Source organism: Diadema antillarum, unplaced genomic scaffold (assembly GCF_040938485.1).
Source record: "Diadema antillarum isolate AM-2024a unplaced genomic scaffold, OU_Dant_1.0 seq00000658_RagTag, whole genome shotgun sequence".
NCBI lineage: Eukaryota > Metazoa > Echinodermata > Echinoidea > Diadematoida > Diadematidae > Diadema > Diadema antillarum.
Genome location: NW_027271570.1, coordinates 521,008 through 544,756, shown reverse-complemented (window position 1 = coordinate 544,756; position 23,749 = coordinate 521,008). Strand labels below are relative to the sequence as shown.

Below are 23,749 nucleotides of genomic sequence, written 5' to 3'. Positions count from 1 at the left end.
GAACTGGGAAAAACTGACACCACTAGGAGGTTGTAATCAGCGATTAATAGCTTGTCACTCCAAAGAAAGTGACTCATGTGGAGATTCAGTTGGGTTAACGAAAGAAGGTCTTACTTTTGAGTGTGTGTGACTGGATCCTACTAAATGTGCTATGCTCACAAACTGGATGAAACATAACATAATAAAAATTCCACAAAATTTTATTCTATAAAAATATAATATGAAGGCATGAAGACATGAAGGCAATATCATTCCCTATCTTCTGAAAAACATGAGCTAAAGTGTTCTTTCATTATGTGAGAAAATTTGAATATACAAATGTTGACTCCTCTTTATAATTTTATATCATTTTTGTACAAACATGAAGTCACAGAGTGTTGTAGTCTTCTCACACAGTGATGGCTGCACCGAAACTTCAAAAGCTCAGAACTTTTGAAAGGATCGTCGAATTTTTCTCAAACTTTCACTAAATGTGTTCTACGAATATTGCCGCATATTGCTCAATTAACATATATTTTGGTGAACTTGTCCCTTAACTCTTGCTAACTTTCTCTGATGTGTTCCACTAATATTGCTGCATTCGCTCAATCCACATTTATTTTGATGAACTTGTCTTTCCATGCATTGTGGAGGAGCTGCCTGATCTTCTCGTTTTCAAGCATCTGTACAAGAAAAGCGATACCATTCCCCGTTCCTTCTCTTCCTCCTCCTCCTTTCCTTCTATTTTTGTTCCCTATCTGACTTACGTCTGGGTATGCTTTGACCGGGACGAAGAGTTTCTCGGAGAGCTGGACGGAGGCGCCTTTGGGCTCTGGAAGCATGAGGGGCTGTGTGGTGGATGATATACTGTACAGTGACTTGCGGACCCGATTGATTTCTGCAGTGAAAAAGAGAAGAGAAAGACAAGCCTGTTAGAAAGCCATTGCACTTTCCATTGGATATTTCACCATTACTTCACACAATACATCATAGATTCCCTTTTATTCACCTCTTTCACACTGAAGACTTAAAGTAATACATCTATCTGTTTTACATTGAAGACTTAAAGCAAAGGACAGAGAGAGAGAGAGGGAGAAAACGAGGGAGAGAGAGAGAGAGAGAGAGATGGGGGAGGGAGAGATAGGACAAGCGAGCATGAAAAGGATCGAGATACGAGTCATGCATCTCACATTAATCAAACTAAATCTGATTTCATCTTGCGGGCGTACGACTCTGCACCCATCCATTTCTCTGTATCTTAAGTTATTACTCGATCTCTTCTGCTTTGCCTCGACGACGGGTCTGCGCATGGGGTTGGTGGGAAACGCAAGAAGTATTATAAGTGTATCAGTTAAAGGGAACGTAAACCCAAAGAGCAATGTGGATTGAGTGAAAGCAGCAACACTGGTAGAACATATCAGTAAAAGTTTGAGGAAAATCGGACAATCGATGCAAAAGTTATGCATCTTTAAAGTTTTGGTGTTCGAACCGCTGGATGAGGAGACTACTAGAGGTTATGACATATGAGTGGACAACAATATAAAGAAAATATAAAGAAAATTCCACCAAAATTCATTTTTCATGAAAATTACAAATTCCATCAACTTGATACTGACATATGTTAAGGGAAGCAATTATCCCCATTGCTTTCTGAAAGCGGTTAGTCAAGTGCTCTTTCATAATGCTAAAAAAGTGAATTTTTGTTGAATTTTCTTTATATTTTCTTTGAATTGTTGTCCTCTCATAGGTCATAACCTCTAGTAGTCTCCTCATCCAGCTGTTCCAACACCAAAAGTTTAAAATTCATAACTTTCGCATCGATTGTCCAATTTTCCTCACACTTTCACTGGTGTGTTCTCCTGATGTTGCTGCTTTCACTCAATCCACATTGCTGTTTGGGTTTACGTTCCCTTTAATGCACTGACTGTACTTCATTCTCCTACGTTTTTGAAAGCCTTTATCCCATTCAGCACTCTTTCAGCATTCATGGTACTGCATACACCATATTTTTAGCGAGTCTAATATTTCGCGAATTGGGACTTCCCAACAATTTCGCGAGTGGTTCATTTGCGGTTGTGGACTACAGTACTCTACGGAGAAATGTATGCGTGCATGTTACATTCATGTAGGAATGAGAGTTGATATTTTGGCATGTTTTTAAATTCCCGAACAGCACCCGACTCATGAAATTCACAAAAAAAAAACCCTCGCAAAGTATTTGCCGTATACAGTATAGGCCTACATGATATCAAAGAAAGACTGAACAGAAGAGCATCTCTGTGTTTTGATTAGAAGACTTTAACATCAATATCTCTTCAAGAAGTGTTGTACTTGAAGCTGTCAAGTTTTTTTTTTTTCCTCCACCTATATTTTCTGTTAACTTGGCTGCTTCAAACAAACCTGATCCCTGAAGTTTAAACGTCTACAAGAATAAAAGATATATAAATGTGTGTTGGTAATCTGGCACTTCTTGTCAAATGCAAAGAAACACCATATGAACTCTTTTAAAGGGGGGGGGGGGAGGTGTGTGCCAGGGGAGGTTGTTTTGATAAGGGAGGTAAATATTTATGTAAAGAGAAGTAAATTGTCCCCAAGATGCGCACATATCACTCCTTCATGTCATAGACCAAGGGCCTCTGGGAAGAGTGGCTTCTGAATCTCTCCCTCTCCTTCTTTCTTTCTTTCTTTCTTTCTTTCTTTCTTTCTTTCTTTCTTTCTTTCTTTCTTTCTTTCTCTGTCTCTGGCCTTTCTTTGCCTCTTGGGCACTTCTGCAGGGAATGTGCCAAACTTAATCATAATAAAAAAAATCCTTGGACAGCATTTTCAGGAAAGAAGGCAAAAAATTAGCACTAAACCCACATACTCCATCATGTTAAACTCTTTTTTATTCATTTACTATAACCGTGCTGGCATTTGAGGACGTTAGAACACTATTTAGGCCCTATTTGATAATTGGAAGTCATGTAAACGCATCAGAGAATGTCTGATTCAAGAGATGTAAACTGACCATACTCAAACTACTGTAAAACCAGAAATTCTCGCATGCATATTGCATGAAAGTTTTGCGAATTTCGCGAGGAGCGAAGACTCGTGAAAGTGTTTGCCTATACGATGCATTGAATGCCAGTGGTATTTCATGATAATTTCATGCCCTGAAAAAAAAAAAATGTCAGCTAAGATTTGCAAAAGTTTTATGCCACAAATTGTTTCTGGTTAATAGTAATGGATTCTTTAATGCAGTCACCTCTCTCGTTCTAAAAAGCCAGCCAGAAAAGGTACAGGTACTGTATACACCCAATATATTGCACAGTTTTTATTTCCACAAATTTCGCAAGTCAGGTGCTATTCGCGAACTTAGACACGCAAAAATATTGACTCTGATCCAAATATGAATGTTACGTGCACGTATTCGTTTCTCTGTTCAGTTACTGTACTCCACAATCGCGAAATCGTTGGGAAGTCCCGATTCGCAACAATTTAGACTCGCTAAATAAATGGTGTATGCAGTAGTTATTGTTACACAAGTGGAAAATGTGAGTGACTGCTTTGCATACAGTTATGTAATTATGGTAATATGAAACATGTTCAAGTCCACTATCTACAAAAGCTCAGATCACTATTATAGGAGCTACAGGTAGAACACACACACCCACACACTCAACCCCACCCATGCAACTCTTGAAACACTTCATCTTCCTTGAGAGTGACAAAATCTCTACTGGTTTTGCTTTCGCTTTTCCTCGGTAGAGTAGCAAGCTTTGTTGACATGCTAGCAATTAATCCATTCCTGTGATATCTGCTACACTCACGCAGTAAAAGCAAACGTCTATTTCTTGCAACCAGAGTGAAGTATGCATCCAAGTATATTTATAGTCCTTAAAATTTCTTTTTCAAATATTGTACATTATATAACATTAGTGTAGGAATTAAGGTGGGCAAGATACGAGAAGCACACACAAAATATATACATTGGTGCATACACACATCTTACAGAAACTCTACGACAATAAAATTATCTTTTTCTCCCTTGCTAAAATTTCATTATTTATTCCCTTTCTGTCGTGGATCTTGGCTTTAAATCAATCTTGCTAATCAATGTGACCTAACAACATAATCCTCACTTCCCCTCCCTGGCTTCAACACTGCCATATTTGACTCACTTATCTGGCGTATGATTATTCCCAGTTCAAGGAAAAAAACAAAACAAAACCCTGACAGACCATGCCAAGCTCTAAAATAATAGTAATAGTAATAATAATAATGATGATAATAATAACAATAACAATAACAACAACGAGAACGATAATAATAATAATAATAATTATTATTATTATAATAATAACAATAGATAATGAATAAACAACATCTAGAAAACAACAAATACATCTTTGCCACATCCAATTACACCATATATTTATGTACTGGGCAATTCTGAGGATTTACAGCTTTGTCCATGCATGCCCACAACACATAATGAGGTTATTTTCTGCGGTCTGGCAAGTGCACCGGATGCATGATCGTTATGTCGACTGACAGTATGCTGCCTTAAGACTCTTTGAATGCCAGTGTTAATAAATGAAGGTGTATAAGTGTATTACAATAAAAATGGAAATTTTTCACACTCATGGGTCCCAGAGTCTAGTAAGATAGATTTCATGTGTTTTTAATCACGAATCAAAATATGTAGTATTGCATACAAAGCTAAAAAATGAGTGTTTTTATATTTGCGAAAGTTTCACGTCACATGATTGCGTGAAAATTTCCATTTTTATAGTATCTTTCACTCAAAAAAGTATTATTTTCCACTGGTTTCCCAACCACATCAACTCAAATGGTCAGTATCTGTCCTACCGGTCTACACATTTTGACTATCATAGTCCTGTTCAACATTGGTAAACTGGGACACTAAATATTTCACACGAAAAACTCAGTGCTCAGTATTTGTATGGGTGCAGCATGTATCTTCCCCGACAGCTCCTTGTACACGCCAAAAAAGGCATTCGAACTGACATTAATATCAGTTACATAGCTACCGTTACACTGTCCTACTTGACTACAATACAGCACACACACATACATATACACGCACACTCACACATACAATCAAACAAATATTCAAAAAACACACTAATCTTTTGCCCAGACCTTCTTTTTCTTTTCTCTTTTGGCACACACAAATATCTATAAAACATACATCTTTGCCCTGAATGACCTAGAAATAGGAGTGAGGGAAAAGAAAATGATAACTTAATCAGATTACCAAACCTTACAAATGGTGCTTTATAACTCGGATTAATTTTCTCCTAAGAATTTTGACCTGGTGATCAGGAAGCCATGCCATGCCATGCACGGAACAGGAAACTGGCAAGATAATCTGCAATCTACAAACACTGCACAGAATTATCTAGCTACTGTACAAGTATGTAGGCCTACTCCACTCTTCTTTGCTCTGCAAAGGGGAAGCTACCATGGTTTGGACCAAGATTAATCTGAACAGCAGAAATCTGGCCTTGAGATAGGAATGTAAATAACTAGCTCAGCTAACTAGGCAGTGACCATGAAAATGATAGATTGGGGGGGGGGGGGGAAGAAGGGATACACATTCCATTTTTCTGGGGGCAACATTCCTTCCAAGTTCACTATCCATGCTGTGTGATAGGCTCAATGGTGAGTCAAAGCTAAGAGATTGCATCTTTTCTCTTTTATCTTTGTGTTTGTTTGTTTGTTTTTTGTAAATTTCTCTTTTTTTTTTTTTTTTTTTTTTTTTTTTTTTGGGGGGGGGGGGGGGTCAGAAATCTTATAGTATATTTGCAATCGGAATATGGGTCCACTGAATTTGTTATTTATCAAATCATGCCAAACAGAATGGAACAGTGCATACAGGGTCATACGATAGCCAGAACAACAAAACATGGTGGAAATAAACAAAATAATGAATAGTAGGCCTATATTATGACAAAATATTATAAGATTATACACATACACCCTCAAAGAGAGCAAAGCATCTGTCCTTCGTGTACACTGAAGGAATGTGCTGTGGAGGATCACAATGTTAGTCTAGCCTTGCATAAATGTGATAAGACTGCTAAAAGTGGACATGCGCATTCCACTGATGCAAAAGATGCCGCACTGCTGCGACTCGACCTGACTGGTTTGCATAGATCTACTAACTATCGCACGCACTCGGTATTGCGAGTCAGCCGCTAGCAAGATAAACTACACGGTTCGAGCATACGAATGCAGCACAGATACACGAATTAGCACCCAATTTGAAGAAAGAAATGCCTAATGAAGGAGAGGAGATGTGGAACAGACCCATTTGAGGCAGATGGATGCACACTACTCTTTTGTATGGCGGGGCCCAAAATTGGATGGGGGACGTTGACTCTCAAGTATTTGAAGAAGCCGTGCAAGCCCGGTGAGAGAATCGGTGCTGGTCGTGAGAGCTGAGCAAACACTCGACAAGTTTACTCACAGCACCGTGCACAAGCCTTCAGTCCCAAGCACTGATAAGTGTGTACCTCAGATACATGTCATTTGCATCAAGCCTTATGTACAAAGCTGCCAAGGTCTGGGTGGGTAGTGAGGTACTTGAGGCACTACCCAAAAAAACTGAAGTTGGGCAAACAAAAAACGGGGAAAAAATATGTTGAGAAAACAAGAAATGTGCAGGCATGAGACTGGAACAAAATAGCAGCTATGTTACGCAGAATTCCACCCATCCCATCCGCCCACTCGCATTACCTTGCACTGTCATAAATTGCCTTGGGCACTTCAAAGAAAAAGTGCAGTTTGCTCTCTGCTTATGTACACAACAAAGCGAAAATATGAATTCAAGGATGAATTTCATTCCTTGAAACAAAGAGAAAACAGCACAAAAATAGTTTGGCCCAGAACTGAAAATCCTTCAAGACATTAGAACCACTAAAAGTCTGCAATTCATGAGAAAACTACTATGTAGACCTACATGGGACATGCACATACCACCAATGGAGAAAAATGAAAGAGGCATCTTGGTTGGTTAACGCTGACATTGCTTGCATAATTTTGTTAATGTAATCAACTTTTTGTGTTTGTGTGAATTCCCACATATGCATACAAATAGCCATATTTAGTCAGAATATTTTCTCTCCACACCTATGCCCATAGCCTAACAAGGTTTTTGATACCAAGGTACATGAAATGAAAGTTGTCCAATTTCAGTCTCTATATCAGATCTATTCATTCTATTCATGCTAATATTTACACTAATCTTTTCACATTTAAGGGTTTAATAAAGTTTCTTTCATACTGAAAACATTAATCTTACATCTCCCACTCTCATCAAGACTTCCAATGAATGTTTTGATCAGTCATAAAAAAAAAAAATACTCACGTCAAGGTTATCATGAAAGTCAAACTCAATTGTATTATCTGAAGTCTTCTTATCCCTTCTTTAAACTGTTAGGGAAATTCATATTTGATTCATCCAGCACGCTTGCCAAGTAAAAAGCAGATGGCGTAGCATGTTACATAAAGCCTGCATGCAACCCAGGTGTCATTTTCTCTGGCGGAGAATGAGTTTACAAGTTTTGGCATGACAGCATTTGAAAGATGTAACACTGTCAACCTCTGCAGCATGGCTCATTTACACAGACTGACAGATTTCTAAGTACATTTCTTGAGCCTGTGATTCAGTCTATCACAAGTCCTTTGTGTCAGTTGCTGCAGGCTGATTGCAAAGGGTAGACATCCATTTTTTTTCTAGAGATTTTTTTTTTCAAGATGTGATTAAATACCGACCCCTAAACAATCAAAGAACTTACTTTTGTGTTATACAATGCACACTACAACCAGTCTCTAAAACATGGATGAAATATTATCAATGTTCACTGATAAGAAATATATTTTTAATTAGTTTCTTTTGGTTGCACTCTTTTCTCTTTCTGATTTGATGTGAAATTTGCCAATATTTCACAATTCTTACACACAAATTCTTGACAAGTTTATCATTGGTTCTTCCTACCTCTTTGCTTCCTTCCTATTACTTCTTTATTTCTTGCATACCCCCCCCCCCCCTTCACTGCCCCTAGTAATCTCAGATTTCCTATCCAAATCTGAAATAAATCATGAGGAAATCCCACAACCTGGAGAAGAGAGAAAACAGTGGAATGCACCCCCTGAGTACCAAGCTTTCTTTACTTCCTTCGCTACAATCCCGACACTGAATTAATTTTTCATGGTGCTTCCCAAAGATCTTCCAGTCCCAGCTGACCCATTGGGCCATTACTTTTCCCTCGTTGCTTTGGCAACGCCATCCTATTTCTTCCACCATTACAATCTCCCTATTCTTCGCCCCCCCCCCTTTTTTTCTCCTTTCACCTAAACATGAGCAAAAAACATCAAATGCAGCAAGAGAAGTGACTATGTAATTGCATTTTCCACTATCATTCAATGCGCACACAGCACAAGATATCCACAGACAGTCAACACTTGCGAACAAAATGTCCCCAAACAAAAAGACACACAAGCACAAACAAAATGCAAGAGCCATGAGCAAAGACAAAATGCAGCAGTATTGGCCATCAAGAAGGGACTGGAATTTCACAGTCATGTATGTTTTTTAATCTGTGGAAGTGACCTCGACTCTCTAGCTTACCCTCTCTCTCTTCCCCCCACAGCATGCTCATCCTTTGCTTTAATTGAAGAGTAATAATCCCGCTTCTACATGAATGCCGGTTCAAACTGGCAGTATAATTTCTGCGGATGACCAGAAAGTAACTTGCGTCAGCTCGGGCAAAATTCCACCGGGGCACCCACCCCACGTAGCATTGAGATGCATGGGGCTGACCATTGGTGAGCTCATCATTTACACCGACCTTGCCGCACTCTCACACCACTAATTAGAGTCTTTAACGTGAAGGACGGTTCAGGCAGAAGCAAATTCCAATGTGACAAACGAGACACGACAAACTGGGACGGCATTCTTTTGCAATCTGACATTGCTCTGTGGGTTAATTAGGAGAGCGACTGAAAGAAGGGCAAATGGCATTTGCACAAGTTTTGCCATTTTGTTTTGTTGCTGCTGCTTTTTTTCTTACTTGAAGCAACAGCATAGGGTCTCATCCACAAGATACGAACAACATCGCACGTTGATGCAATATTCACGAACCAATCATCTCCTTGGCGTGCCGCCGCATCTCGCGCAGACTGGATCCTCATCGGCAGATGGCGATTTAAGCAGCGCAAAACAATAATCACACCATTCAAGGATACAACCAGCAAATGCGCGAATGACTCGACAGAGGCAGAACGGCAAACAAGGTTGCACACTGTCGCCGCCGCAGAAAGATTCCATCCGAACAAATTTGTGCGAAGGCAAAGAAAGAGTGAAGAGAACGAGAAAGTTCTGTTCAGTTGGAGTGAGCCATTTCATAGTAACATCCACCAGTCTATTCAGGTCAAAGGTCGAGCTGATGCCTCCAGCACTCTTAGGGGTAGGTTGAGATGCAAAAAGAGAGGCGGAATCGCATAACCCAAATAAGAAAACAAAAATTTGTGTTATGATGTTCATTTATTAAACAAAGCATACAGACTGAATACTTGCACTAAATAAAAGCTATGAAGTGACATTACAACAATACAAAATGAATTTAGGAAGGACGTAAATACCTACAATACAAACAAACGTACCAACATTGACAAAGTTTGAGAAATGCAATGCAAAACTGGATGTAACCTCTTTCCCCCTTCTTCCATTTTCTGTACAAATGGAAATTAGCAAACTGGGGTGCAAGCCATACAAGAAAGCGAGTGGCTACTTTCCCCACAAAGAAATTGACACATCTGCATCACAGATTTGAACTGTCGAGCACCAATTTCATCACGACAATGGGAATCCGAGCTGCATAACATGGCATCGTCAGTCGTGCTGAAATCTTTGCAAAATGATGTATGGCCAATGGGCCCTAGAGGGCATCGTTCTCAGCATGTGATTTGATGATGGTTACGACTTGCGTTCTTTGCATAAATGGGATATAACAATACATCAGAATTGTCAGAAGTCAGCGCTTTTCCCTTCTCTGCAAAACAGAGAACTATACAAGCCAAGGACAGGGCCACTTTGATACTGCCTAGTTTCCTTTATAATTAAATTCTGTGGCATCTCTGCCATCTCGACCAGCAGTCAAGATTGATTTCTGATATCTCGCAGGGTTATCAATCTATGCGAGTCTCGCAGCCTTTCAATCATTGTTAATCCTCCTTCTCTCTCTTTTTTTTTTTCTTTGACCTATTAATCAGCTATTGCAAAGACACATCTTCTTCACAAACTTACTGCCCAAGCTTGCTTTAGGGAGATAAAAATGTCCAATTCACTCTATCTTTACAGTCAACTGATACTTCATGGAGTCTCTATATATCTTATAGCCAAAAATAACAAAGCTTCTATAGAGTCATGTTGCACTTTCTTTGGTTATATTGACACCCTGTTTGTTTGTTGTTTTTTCTACTGGTATGAAAATCAGAGTCTGTTGACAATGGTTTCAATGGGGGGGGGGGGGGGGGGGGCTTGTCATGTCAATGGTTGGTTGCTAAAGTCGGGGGTTACTTGAATATGGCAGGTTGCCTTTATGCAGCCTCATGGTGCAGGCACGGCTATTTAAAATAGTCTTTCGCAACATTAGCGAACAAGTGCTTTCCCTCCTGTGCGAATCACCTTTGATATTACAGGTTCCATCACACGGTGCAGCTGAGCTCTCCATTAAGCGCCGCAAATGAGCAAAGTTTCCAGCCAATTCAACCCGGTCCACATCAGTTGCTGATGAGCATGTCAAGAGAAACTGCAATATAACCATCTCAAAGTAAAACTTCACTCTACAGCAGCCATATTGAATTTTAGAGAAAAGGGAAGACAAAAAATGAAACAATAAAATGGCGAGTGTTTCATGAAAATCACAGCCAGTGAGAACAAGTTGTGGAATCTTTAATTTCATATTGTCACAACATGGTGAGATTATGTCATTGTGATGTCATAGTATCCTCTGCTTTTTTTAAAAATCTTTTCACTATTAGGGCCTATATAGTTATGTGTCTGATTTCAAAGAAACCTCTACCATTTTGTTTGATTGGATTTAAAGGTACTGTTTACCACTGGGAGTAGTGATTTTAAAATGGTTGAGTTATCTCATTAGATCCATATGTGTAGGTCAGTTGTATCACAAAACATCCTACCATACAGAAATAAAGCCTAAAATACATGGAGATATCACTATTTCTCTCTATAAACCATAACTGTAGATGGTTTAGTCTAGAAACAATTTTATTATAACTATTGTTCACATTCTGTATCTCTAATAATACTTAACATTGATTATAAATACCAGTTAAAATTTTTACATTTTGGTTGTTTCTATCCCTAACTCACATTCCAGAACTATTTTGAAGCACTAAAGCTGGGTTTTTGTTTCATCTGCAAATGGTAAATAATGCCTTTGAAGCTTTTGATGTCAGTTTGTACAAGGAGTGGTATGATCTCATGGAGGGGGGGGGGGCGGGGGGACAGGGGGGATGCTTCAAGAAAAGACTGTTGGTGGCTGGATGGTTACCATACAATGTAGTCTTGGCTATGTAAACTAGACATTTGAGGAATCAGGTGTTAGTATCTGGTGAGAAACCAACCAGTGCAGCAAATTTGATGCGACTCAAATTCATTAAAGAGCATAAAGTTACTCCTCTACAGTGCCGTAGCTAAGCTTGGATTTCAACAACTGTAACACAAACTGCCAAGTAGACATACAGCAACAGAGATTTTGTCACTCGATATTGAGGAAAAGAAGCACACACACACACACACACTCAAAGAGAAAAAAAAATAATAATCATCATCATGCTGCTGAGCCATGATGTGAATATCAAATGACAGAATGCAAAATGGAGCTTCTCTGTGAGTAATGAAAGGTTTCCAACACATTGCACTACTCCTATAAAAGGTTTCTAACACATTATACTTCTCATGTACAAAAGCTATCCAATGTCAAAATCTTAATTTCATGTTCTGTGAAAAAAATACTACATACCATACACTGGACAGATTACTGAATATTTTGTTCATCTAATCCAATGACTTTCTCCTTTCCCCATGTTTTTATGTCTTGATGATATGTTATACTCCCAAATATGATGTGTAGCCTCCTATTTACTTAACTGGTAAAATTTTGGTCATATCTTGTCATGGTGAACACACACACACACACAAACACAAAATTTATATACACAAGAGTTGATGGCTTAGACTGCATAACTTGGAAATTAGAGCACAACTTGTATCTACACATATTTGGGGAGCAAAGGCATGAAAAAAGCCACTCTGGACAAAAATGGCAGAGCCAAGAAATTCTTGAGAAAAGTCTGACGTTAATCATCAATCCCTGTCAGGATTGATGGGGGGGGGGGGGGGATGTGTATTTTCTGCATATTTTTATGAGCACCTTTCCTTCCATCCGCGAGTCATAAACGAGTTACGCTTGGCAGCACAATGAAATTGCTCAGACTCTGATTCAACACTACTGTGATGGGAGAAGAAGGGAAGAAATTGTACCAAGAGCAGAACTGAGATGGATGGGGGGGGGGGGGGGGGGGGGGGTAAGGAGTGGTGGAGGAGCATACGAGCCTGCAGAATGGCTACAAGCAAAAGCATTGGGAAAGAGACTACAGACAAGGAGATGACCGCATGAACCAAGAAAAAAATATATATTAACAAGCCTGTGTATGTACTATATCAAGAAGCAAATTATCACTGAGTAGAAGACAGAAAGGAAGGACCTGGAGGAGTGAGAGATGGAAAGAAGATAGAAAGAAACATAGAAAGAAACATAGAGAGACAGACAGAGAGAGGGGAGAGAGGGAGAGAGAGATTGAAAGTGAGAGAGATGGAGGATCTATTTTGTGAGAGATGTCATCACAGTAAAGATCAATATTATCAATATCACACTGTGGGCGAGATCGCTACAAATGATCAGTGGGCAGGAAATGAAAATGAAAACACAGAAAAGCCCAATATAGGGACAAACGGAAATGTACGCTGAAACCCAACACATTCTCAATAATGAACATATGAAAGGAAACACAACTACAATCATGTATGTGCACATAAGCACATACAACAAGATAGAATATCACAGCTAAAGAGAAATAGACTTTAAATGGACGGTTAAGTATTTTGGTGAATTGTGGTCGTCTACACAAAACTTTCCACATGTTCTAGGGTCTACTTCACTGCAGGCTACAATTACTGCCCTAGACATAATTGCAAAAATATCCCCTAGGAATCGATTTCATTGCTAGTTCTTTAGCGAGCTCAAAAAATTCATTTCCCCCATTTTGTGCTCATCAGCAGCTTTCTTTGCCCTTTTTCACCCATCTCTCCCTCCCAGCCACCCCCCCCCCCCCCCACTCAATCCTCCTACCATTCTACTTCTGTCGTCTCTACTCCATTTCCTCAGTGTGGAGTAGTCAAATATGTAGACAAAAGCACACTTTTTTCAATATTTGATATGTCGCTAGATGTGAACCACATAATTGACACCCTGTACATGTAGATGGCATAAATCTAAAACTGGGATGATTATGTAAGGGTGTATCTCCTTGTACCCCAGGTTTTGTTGTTCTCGAAGGGGGTCTCTTGTTTGTTGGTTTGTTTCTTCATATACCCTTTTCATAAACTCATCCTCCAATTATCCGCCTAAGAATTATGTGGACATTTCAATAAAAAATGCATTCACAAACTCTGAAAATTATCCGCACTTTTTTTTTTACGAGCGCCCATCCTGAAAAAGGCGGATAATCGTCATGGTGACTGCACACGTCCCTCCTGCGGGGAAAGACAGGTGACCTTGTGACCGCACCCTGGCAATTATCCGCATAACTTTGGATTTGCGTTCACAAACTCCAAATCTGGTCGCGTCGAAAAAAAGCGGATAATTCTTGCCCCACTCCGATTTTACGACCATATCATGCGGATATTATCCGCATAATTGAGTTTATGAAAGGGGTATTACTAGCTTTGAGTAATGTGAGACCAATACGCATCATCTGCTCTTATACATGATGTACTACTGACTGCCTGTGTTGATGGTTACCAAAACAGTAACATATCACAGGTGATGGTTTACACACTAGAACTTGAAGGAGGACTTTGCTTACATCTTTAATAGAATAATTACTTTGCTGGGTTGTGTTGGGGTGTGCTGGGTTGTGTTGGGGGTGTGTTGGGGGTGGGGGTAGGGGATTCATGTTTTGAACATTCCTAAGTGAGATAATGAAAAACCTCTGATGAAATATGAAAGAGCATGTAATTTAAGAAGGATTCAACGTTTATCTGATGAAAATTGGTTTTCAAATAGCTGAGATATCCAAAAAAGTGCTAATAATAAAAGGCGACATGCCCCAACTTTATTACGATCTCTTTGTTTCACGTTGTTTTTGGATATCTCAGCCATTTCAAAACCGATTTTCATTGAATAAACTTTTGATACCCCTTACAACTGCATGCTCTTTGACATCTGATAGAGTGGTTTCTGAATATCTCGCAAAATGTTAAAAGATAAATCTACACCTCGACCAGAACTGTACACACCCTTTAAGACTTTCAAGTCTTCATACAGAACTATGGGGAGACTGTTTGCGCCATCTCTCCATCTCTTGTCCCTCCTCTCGCTGACTTCTTCTCCTTTCGTGCTGCTTTCCAAGTCTCCAAAATACTGGATATATAAGATTATGGCTACCATGAAATTACTTTTAATAGTCATGTCTAATACTGTACTGTCTGTGGTTGCTGTTTACCTTGATTTTGTTCTCCTGCCAAGCTTTCCTTGTCGTTAAATTGCTGTAAAATTTGTTCTACATTCGACAGCCTGATGTAACTCTCTCTTCAAGAAAATTGTAATTCCCTTCATGAAAAATCCAGCTGGCACCGTCCAGCAGCGTACGTTTTAATGTAGGTCGACTCATAGACCTGCGCTGAATTAGGCCAATTACGGCGCAGACCTTACGGCATCTTTTGTTTATAATGAATTCTCCCCCGATTCTGCACGGGCTCGGTCAACGCAGGCTTTTCACCTCCACGTGTGCGCTCTTTGTTCTGGCTCATTAATTTCGCCTTTACGGGCGTAATTAGTCCCCGCAGCCATTACGGCCTCCGCAGACCCTCAGTGGAGGTACTTGGGTTGGGAATGTCAAATGTCTGCTAGCTGGAAAGTACAGCACTGCATATTCTTAATGGTCTGGTCTCTTCTTTTATGATCTTTCTACACGGGTAACCTATACCAGAGGTGAGCAAGTGCAGTGTACATTTGGGTCCAGCTTGGTTCCAATGGCAGCATTCATACTGATGCGAATTAGCAGGATACAAATCTCATGATTTGCATTGCGATCCATGATCTAAGATTTTTGGTAGTGTGGACATGAAAATCTCCCTAAATAGGGCGATCAGCAAGCATCGCAATCCAAATCCAAAGAAATCTTGTGATTATTTTGGAATCATCGCGATTGTTTGAGAAAAAGTTTGGGAATTTGGACTGCAATGAGTGTCTGTGTGCTTAAAGTAAATAATCTCGAGATTTGTATCCCATGGGTAAGGGTCACCATATTAGTGGATTTCAGGCGTGCGAAGTTTGGTTGACAAATTATCGCAATCGGCAAATTTGTAGGATATTTCTGTCCATATGAATGGGAGCAAAAGCTATTTGGATCGCGATCGACATTCTGCTATTTTCTCTGTGTGAATGACATTAATGTACTAGCCTGCTGGAGTGGTTCTACAAAGTACAATGCGCACTGGGAAAATCAGATTTGTGGCACGCAGTCTCAACAAACACCCACAAAAAAGCACTCTGCAAACCGAACCCCACAATCTCCATTGATAACTTTGCCCTCTGTACACTTGCATCGTTTATTGCATTTCAGAAGTAATTTCTGTGAAACTAGCGCAGAGCTGTAGAATGTCCTATCTGTGGCCTTGAAAATACTGACAAAGTAAAACTGAAAATAAGATGTATCTTTGTGTTTTATACTTCCTTAGAAATATCTAGTACAGCAACTAACCGCTCTCCACAAAAAAAGAAAAAAACATCCATTCACAATAAAGATAACTTGCTACTTAGGCCTACAGTACTTTATTCCACCTTTCACTTTCTACATCTGTATGGTTGTGGAAAATCAACTGCTTCTAAAATTACTGTAAAGTGTGGTATCAACCTACTATTAGAAGGGAATGTACCAGTACATGATAAAGCCTAAGGTAAATACTTGAAATATGTATGCTTTTTTTAAATAGAAAATGATGACATCACACACTGGGTATTGCATGAATCATAAAACCCCTGCGACTGTACCTGCTCTCGATTCACATACATGTTGTACTGAGAGCGAGCACATGCTACAGTGCATTAAGGGGGATAATTTACTCCTGGTTTTTACTTGATCTCTCCCCCTCCCCCCCCCCCCCCCCCCCTTGCAAGGTGCTGTAAGCCAGTGACAGGCACAGTAGTGACCCCTGAGCAACCCCAACCCATATGCCCAAATATGGCATGGGGGAAAAAAATAATGGTCTTGGTAGTTGTAACTCGTCCCAAAAGCAAGCCAGCACAAACTTGCCTATTGCACTTTCTCACTCACACAAACTTGGTCACTGCCTCCAGTCACAGTGTCGGCCGACTTCACGGACATAAAAACAGTAAACTATGCTTGATAATCGCTATCCGATGATTGTTGATACCTACTTCTTTCGTTAGGTAGTTTTGGTAGTATTAGTAGCATTCTTTTCTACTCCTGTTGGTATTTATGGCTGGCTTGATATATTTGCTCAACCAATGTGCAAAAGCCAAAAGTTGCTAAACACTAAATTTTATGTAGATCTGTACGCTAAATTCCTTTATATTATTCCTAGTTTAGAGACTGACAGTTTGGAGACTGACTGAGACACAGTGCAAATCCTCAAGGGTGATACAACTCACATACCATCCTTTGAGAAGTAACCTTTATCATTCTGGAGTGGGATAGATAAAATAGATTGAAACTTGCAGATTAAACGTAGGAAACCCTTTACTGCTTCAATAATTAATCGGACAAGTCAAAACAATACTTTTAGACGCTCCTTTTACAGTAAAGTTTTATTTTGTTTGTTTTGAACAGATTGTGCATGTTATGTTATGTTGTATAATATGTATGACTTAGAACATGATTTAGAAACTAATAAAGTATAGGCCTACACATCAGACAGAGCAATTATTTTGAAGAGAGTGGTGGCCCTTCAGATCACAGCCTGATTTGGTAACTCCGATAGATGTATCAAATCACAAATATCCTACGTACTTGCCTGCGACAAAATGTCGCTCAGGATTCACATTCTGGGACTAATCGCCAATTGTGGAGAGGGACTGGGAGCTTTCTGAAATGACTGCGCTCGTCTGACGGTCACACAAGTTTGAGGACGCAGAAGCTTATCCAAACAAAGCGGGGGACGATCGGGATGGAATGACCGGCCCAAGGCGCATCGATCCGACGCTGATGTCATGCGATATTTGGCGCTCGGACGGAGACGATGCCAGCTCAGTCTCCCGAAACATTGATTTTTGCAAGAGAGCTGCCTTATTACCTCCCAGGGAAATCACAACATGCCCCTGTGATTTCTTGGGGTTGGCAGTCCAGAGATTTTAGAGTCGCGGGATGTAAAATTTTAGAACTTGTTAATTTGAATTCATGTCAAAACTGGCAAATGGATGCTGCCTCCATATCCTAAGTCTTGACACTCTGGCTTACAACTACACAGCACATTCAGCATACAAAAAGTCATACATCTAGAGAAAAAGGGTTGGAAAGAGTTATGCCTTGACGTTCTACAAATGACAGACCCGAACAAAAATGGGATTCAAACTGATGCAAATTTATGGGATACAAATCTTGAGATTTGCATTGTGATCCAAATTTCGTGATTATTGCCCATAAACTACAGTGGAACAATCGACATGATGATCCAAATCAAAGGAAATCTCAAATCGTTTCTGAATTATACCGACAATTTGAGAATATAACAATAATAGTTAGACTCTTATAAAGCGCTCATTTCTACCTAAAAATATACTCAAGGTGCTATAGAACAGAGTACATATTGTGTCACATTACAACAGTATCACAGAAAATAATAAGACAATAAACCAACAAACAATAGGCCTATATACATACACATACTATACATACAGGTATACAATATTGTTAATTTAAATTGAAAATATAGGTCTTGAGATTCTTTTTGAAACCATCAATGGAAGATGCTTCTCTAAGAGATGCTTCTCTAAGAGAAACAGCACAATGATTCACACTGTGGCATGTGTATAAACACTGGTGCAGAAAATCGTAAGATTTTCATTTTGTCCAGTCATTCACAACATACATTATGACAAGTTAGTGCAACTGGCATTTAGCAGGATACGCTGTATGTCGATCCTTGGGTCTGAATGGGCGCAAAATATCTCAGTGCTTGGATCCCGATTATTATCCCACTGTTTTGTCTCTGTGAATGCTACTACAGAGACCGAAAGATAACAGACCTTCAAGTTCTTGTTCACACAGCCCAGGGATCAATAGCCCTACTCACTTTTCCATGAAAAGTTGAAAATATTTCAGCTAAAATAGACCCTTACTCACTTACTCAGAGGCTAACCTGGTTTGAGCTCACAGCACGTCATCACTCGGATAGCTGCGGCCAGAGATTTCTGATCAAGATGTGAAAAACTGAGGTGGCGTACCATGTGCCGACATCTGATCATTTGCGTGCGTGCTCATTGATTGTTCTCTAGTGGACAGGAGACTAAACAAGTGCTGCACAGTGTGTTCTTCGATATTTTCTGCATCTCAGACCTCTTGCCTCTGCCCCCCCCCCCACCATAAAAAGATACGTAATCTCTCTATGTACTACACACAGTGCAAGTTTTCATTCAGTTGTCTTGAGATGCCATAATCAACAGCCAATCACACTGACCAAATCTCCAGGTGCGAAAGAAAAAGAGTCCCACATTGGTGAAGTCTTTTACAGTTGATGATACAATATGTGCCGCACATTATAAATGTGAAGACTGGCAAAGTCAATTTCTCGAAAGAGCCATACTATGGGAAAGCAATTTCATACTGCATCACAATGGGCAAGATTGGGCAAACGGGTGGGATCACATGTTGGTAAAATTACGAAAAATTACTCATCTGACTGCTTGCCTCCATCAGTGTTTCTATAAGCTATCATTACGATTGACAGTCACAGCTCAAGGCAGTAAAAAACTAGAAATGTCGCTACAGCGACTGGTTATACCCCCGCCAAACAACATTTCATAAGCTTTGGTCAAAAAACTGAGGAAGTAGTTAAATCCGCAAGATCTTTCCTTGATCTTCTGCCATTAATATGCCGTTACCATGGCAACGTACTTTCGGGTACTGTCGAAAAATACGTCTTGCACATCTACAACCAAAGGCACACATCTGTACCAAGTTTCATGGAAATTGGGCAAAAACTGAGGAAGTAGTTTGCAACACAAAATTTTCCATCATTTTGGCTCATAATATGTGAGCTGTTACCATGGCAACATACTTTTTGTCACTGTCAAGAAATGTGTCATGCTGACCTATATCCTAAGACAAACATTCAATATGAATTCCATGAGAATTGGAAGAACACTGATGAAGCAGTTTTGCCATGAAGCATTTTGCCCTATATTTTACCAATAACATGCCGTTACCATGGCAACGCACTTTTTGCCACTGCGGAAATATGTGTCTTGCACATTAACATATTCAGATGAACATCTGTACCTAATTTCATAAAATGATCAAAAACTGTGGGAGGAATTCGCGACGCAAGATTTGTACCCATTTTGCCCATAATATGCCGTTACCATGGCAACGTACTTTTGGGTACTGTCAAAAAATACGTCTTGCACATCTACAACCCAAGGCACACATCTGTGCCAAGTTTTATGGGAATCGGTTGAAAACTGAGGAAGTAGTTCGCGATGCAAGATTTGCAACGGACCGACCGCCCGACCGACCGCCCGACCGTCCGCTGATTCCTATATACCCCCTTCAAACTTCGTTTGGCGGGGGTATAACAAAAAAGAATGACAGAAACAAAGCCAACAGTCTCATTGCAATTAATTTCTCATTCTATCATGTGCACCGACGTCACTACGACAGGTAGAAAGGAGCATGCCAGCCTTGGGGCTAACTCACAACAGCCATGCCTTGCTCTATTCACCAGTCTTGAACTTTGCCCGCTCGCTAATCACTGATGGGACATTCCTTCGTGTATGCCTCACGCCACGCCGCCATGTGTCCAGACAACACAAAGAGGGCCTCAGCCACACTCCATAATTGCCAATGTATATTTGCTTGATCCGGTTTTATCAAACAAGGGGAGATAAGGCCCTCAGAAAAAAAAGTGGGGCTGACATAGGAGCAGTGATGGTGGTACAGCAAACACATCAGATTGTGCTCTAAAAACACATTTAAACACCATTACCAGAGGGCATGCATACTGTCAAAGGCACAGTGTTTACATGGATTTCGTTCTTACAAGGAAATTCAGCTAAACTCAGTTAAACTCTTGAACCTCACTCAAGGGTCAGGAAATAATTTTCCTTCTCAAAATTGAACAGCAAATTTAGTCGATGGAAAAAGCATTTTGAACAAAATGGTGTACAAGTCTGTACAAGTACGTAATGATATTGCTATGCAAATGATATTACGTACAGCAGTCATACTGTACTCGGGGGAATAATTTTCCTGGTATCACATAGCAACTTGCAATGCGATACCAGAAAAATTATTCCCCGAGGGTATAAACATGCATGTTGAAACTTGGAAAGTACATTCACTGCCATAGCAGGGCATACCCAAATGGTATGAGAGCATCATAATGAAAGGAAAATAGTACAAGGTACACTAGGAATGGTCTAGCACCCTCTAGTATACAGGAAGAACATTTGATTAGCAAACAGTACAGTATACCTTGGTTTTTTTCTCAACTCAGTACAACGAATGTATTGTGTTTGATGGAGTGCCAGTATAATGTGCCACTAACAAGCCTTTCTCGCCAACAAGACAGCAGTGATTAAGTGGTAATGGAGTGATAATAGAGCCCCGTGAACCATTAGGAGTTTGCCTTTTTCCCCCCTACAACCATCACCAGCAACAGACTTGGGGCTCATTTGCATAATGTGAATCATCAAGTCAATTAGGCGGGTAATTAAATAATGGGGGCTGAACAGAGTCCAGACGAGGGCCAAAATGTCAGGGGCCAATTCGTACAGGAAAGGAGTGATGACTAGACAAGGGGACATCATTCCACCAAAGGGATGTACAAGAGAAAATGTTTGCACTAGCGATATGATAATACACCAAGTATCACACAACATTTCTGTGACACCATACCCTTGCCTACTATGAGTATGACAGCAAAACCTCCACTGCTGCAGCAGTGTTACGAAGGAGGGACATAACCGCATGATAATATGCATACTCTGATTTGATAGACAATGCAAAATTATTTCAATTTTTTATTCATATGCTTTAAAAAAAATAAACTGTTTCACATAATTTGGAGGAAAAACATGAAAAACAAAAGCTACAAAGTTTTCCACATGCCAGGCGGATAATTTTGATTCAAATATGGTTGTCTTCATTGTGCTTTTCAAGCTGTAGGCATGAATTACATGTACAAGCAGACTAAAGTGCACAGTGTTTCCCCACCATAATTTGATCAACACTTAATATAAGAAAAATGTCTTGATTCTCTGAGCATACACTTTTGTACTTGCTATCAACTGCATCTTTTAAAATGCAGGGCATGTGCATACTATTGTACATAATTTATAAACCTATATGTACATGTATGTACAATCTTCAAAAGGCTCTGGCCTAAAGGAAAGTTTAACACAGAAACAACTCTTTGTGCTACATGCACTGGGTTGCTTGACCTAAATACAACTTGGGCATCTCAAGACCCAGTCCATAAACAGTCACAAGTTTAGTGATTCAGGCCACAGAAGCCGATAAAGTATGTCATATCATCAACAGGCAATTGGGTTAGGGAATTTCGGCAGGTTGAAACACAACATAAATCTCGAAACCTGCCCTGTTTCCCCAACAACAACAACAACAACAACAACAATGCCAACAACAACAACAAAAACAACAACAACAACAACAACACAAAATTTATGTAGCGCATACAAATTGCAATAAGTGTGTTCATCATATCATAATGCACTGAATATCCCAGGAAATGATAACGCAGTACGATAATGCAGTACCCTCATCTGAATGGGCAGGATTAACTTGAAAAAAAAAAAATGAAAGATATAACTTTTCTGATGTCATAAACAATCATCCAGTGCTTACGGAGAAAGGGAGGGGGGGGGGGGAGCTGTATCTGTCATCTACGAGGCCCAAACCAATGTATTGGTCATGACAAACACCATGCAAATATGAACATACATTATGTACATCAAAAGGAGACGTTGTATTGCAAATTGAACGAATATGACTTTTATTGGAACTGAAAGCAAAGACAGAAGTCATTATGGGACAGATGCTCAAACCTTTAGATTCTTGCTGGTGTTTCTTTCCCCCCCCCCACCCCTTATAAGCAAAGACAGTCTCTTTCCTTCTTGCATCACTTCTACGATGGCTCTATTAACCATGACAGCATGTCCTAGCACAGAATGGAATTCATTTCCATTGCATGAATAGTTTTTATACTAGCAAGAATTCACCATACTTTGCTCAGGACTTTGTTATGCTTCAATGTATTGTGCAATGCAAGCAAGTTTGATTAACCCATCCCCGTCACGTCCCACAAAAAACGTGGTTTTTATTATTTATGACCAAAAGAGGGCGTCCTAGGACCTCAGGCTTGGCCAGGAGCTGTAGAATAATTTTAGCCAATCACAGAGATCCTTACTGGGACTCAGAAAAATAATTTATGCAAAGAAACATATTTTAGAATGTCTCTTATTGGCCAAAACAGCTGCCAGGGGTTCGAGCCTGCTGAGAAACTAATCAATATTCATGTTTACAGCGCGCATGTATCTTTGTTGCCCCAGCAACTGCAGTGATTTCTTACGCGCGGTATCGTGATATCGATCTCCTCATAGAGTGCTTGACGATATCTCCTTGTGTGTGTACGTGTACTGCTATGCTATGCTTATGCTGGGGCGGGCACGGGGGTGTGTGTGTCGAATTCCATTTACGTTAGTGAGTGTGGGTAACTTCTCTAGGTTTCCCGTCCATTTCTCTCTCTCTTTTCTCTCTTTTGCTTTCGTATCATTCTATATCTTTCATTCTCAGAGAACAATCGTACTTCTGAGAGTGTTTTGTTCATTTTTTCTAAGTGATTATCTCGTTTGCAACAATTTAGAGGTGAGTTTTTGTCCTAGTGTTTGTTGAGTTTTTTGATTGAACACGATGTAGCTTATCTACGTATGTGCGCATAACATCGTAGCTTGTGTGGTACCCACTCGTTTGTTTTCCGTGTAAGCATTTTTGCCGTAGTGTCTTCATCGTTCGTCTTCCAAGCATCGTGTTTTCACCCTAGTTTTTCTCATCGTAGTTTTTTACCTCGATTTTTTTTTGGGTGCAAGATGTTCTGTGTATTTTTTTCTACGGTAATATGCCATCGTTGATGATCTTCGTGTATTCATTACTAGTTTTTCACCTCCGTTTCATTTTTGTGTACAACTAATGTCTG

The 23,749-nt window shown here is 39.8% G+C and overlaps 1 protein-coding gene across 2 annotated transcripts in view; it reads right to left on the bottom strand.

Moving 5' to 3' along the window:
• Positions 1 to 23,749, bottom strand: part of LOC139736622 (protein quaking-A-like) — an 87,728-nt gene that overhangs the window by 50,923 nt on the left and 13,056 nt on the right. The window contains exons 1-2 of one of the 2 annotated variants that reach the window (XM_071647370.1): positions 9,131 to 9,168; positions 747 to 877 (exon numbers count right to left, since the gene is read on the bottom strand). In XM_071647370.1, coding sequence (XP_071503471.1) covers positions 747 to 877; positions 9,131 to 9,158 — 159 coding nt within the window. In that variant the 5' untranslated portion in view covers positions 9,159 to 9,168. Of the gene's footprint in view, positions 1 to 746; positions 878 to 9,130; positions 9,169 to 23,749 lie in introns of those variants that run through there. The other variant, XM_071647369.1, reaches the window with a different exon arrangement.